This window comes from Austrofundulus limnaeus, unplaced genomic scaffold (assembly GCF_001266775.1).
Source record: "Austrofundulus limnaeus strain Quisiro unplaced genomic scaffold, Austrofundulus_limnaeus-1.0 Scaffold23, whole genome shotgun sequence".
Classification (NCBI taxonomy): Eukaryota; Metazoa; Chordata; class Actinopteri; order Cyprinodontiformes; family Rivulidae; genus Austrofundulus; species Austrofundulus limnaeus.
Window position 1 is genome coordinate 3,337,612 of NW_013952425.1, and position 1,357 is coordinate 3,338,968.

General features: G+C 41.3%; 1 protein-coding gene across 6 annotated transcripts in view; it reads left to right on the top strand.

The window, feature by feature from the left end:
* Positions 1 to 1,357, top strand: part of LOC106514880 (serine/threonine-protein phosphatase 2B catalytic subunit alpha isoform) — a gene marked incomplete at its 5' end in the record, with an annotated part of 103,676 nt that continues 102,319 nt past the window's right edge. For all 6 annotated transcript variants that reach the window (XM_014004405.1, XM_014004406.1, XM_014004409.1 and 3 more), the window contains 1 exon segment: positions 1 to 108. In XM_014004405.1, the coding sequence (XP_013859859.1) occupies positions 1 to 108 (108 nt within the window).

Here is a 1,357-nt window from a genome sequence, read left to right on the forward strand (position 1 = left end):
TTTTTTTGCTAATATCCTTTAAAATTCATATCGCTTTCGGGGTGGAAATGTCCGAAAACAAGCCGAATGACGAGCCGAAGATATCCACGACGGAYAGGGTGGTGAAATGTGAGTATATTGTTATGTTTTCTTTCATATTAAATCCGTACGAACGGAGTCAAAAAAATGTAGCCGAAAAAAATAAAGAGTTCGCTGGTTGTAATGGAGGGAGGAAGAAGGGTGTTAGCTGTGACAGCAGCTGGGAACTAGGAAGTGAGGACAGGGGTGGTGGTGGGGACTCCAGCTTTGCAAGAATTTCACACAAAAAAATAAAATAAAAAAATAATRAAAAAAGGGCCAAAATCTCTATTTTTTTGTATCTCGTGAGGCTGATGGATTCAAACAGCAGCACTGCAGAGAGGCTTTTGTCTCATTGAATCCAGCACATCTTTACCAACCAACATCAGCCTCATGCGTTCACACAAACACACATTAAAGGTATTTTTTTTAAACAATTGCACAATACTGCACGATATTTTGTAATCTCAGCGTGATGTTTTTGGGCGTGTGYGTGTGTGTGTGTGTGTGYGCGCCACATGATGGGGTGGCTCTTCCTGCCTCTTCCGTGTTTACAGGTCTGACATTCCAGTTTTGCAGTCGACCATAAGAATGCAATAAAGATCCCCTCCAATCACAGGAGCTGTTTCTSCTGCTCAAGCTGCAATTACTGCAAGATGACAGAAGGCATTTTGTTATTAATGTTAGTGTACGTGTTAATGAATCAAGTTTCAATCACTGTGCAGCCCAGTTTGGTGTGTGTGTGTGTGTGTGTGTCATGAATCAGGGAGGCTCTGCTTGTTAGAAACGATTCCTTACCTCTAAATTTGTGGTTTTGTGAAGAAGCAGCGTTAACCCTAATAAGTGCTTTTCTGCAGGTTTTAACGTTTTTTTTTTATTCTGGTGCTTTAAAAAAAAACGAGAGAAAACACATTTTTGGTTCCTCTTGAGTGCGTGGAGAACCACAGAAGGCGGTTTTCTCATGAATATTTCAGGCGATCATATCCCTCCAGTCTCCAGCAACTTGAAGGCAAGATGAAAAATGGACACGGCGAGGTTCGGCGTGAACACTTTCACACGGCGCTGATACTTTTCTCTTGTTTTTTTCAATTTGCACATCCCTACTGTAACTACTCTCTTCAGCAAAAAGAAAAAAAAAAAGAAATAAAATTGTATAGGTCCTCTGGACGGGTTCTTCTCTAATGAAATGTTTCGTCTCTCCTCCAAGAGACTTCTTCAGTCTGAGAGTTGCAGGCAAAATTCAGGCTTTTAAGCCCTGCCTCCATGTGACTGATACTCACATCACATGGCTATCGTTGAC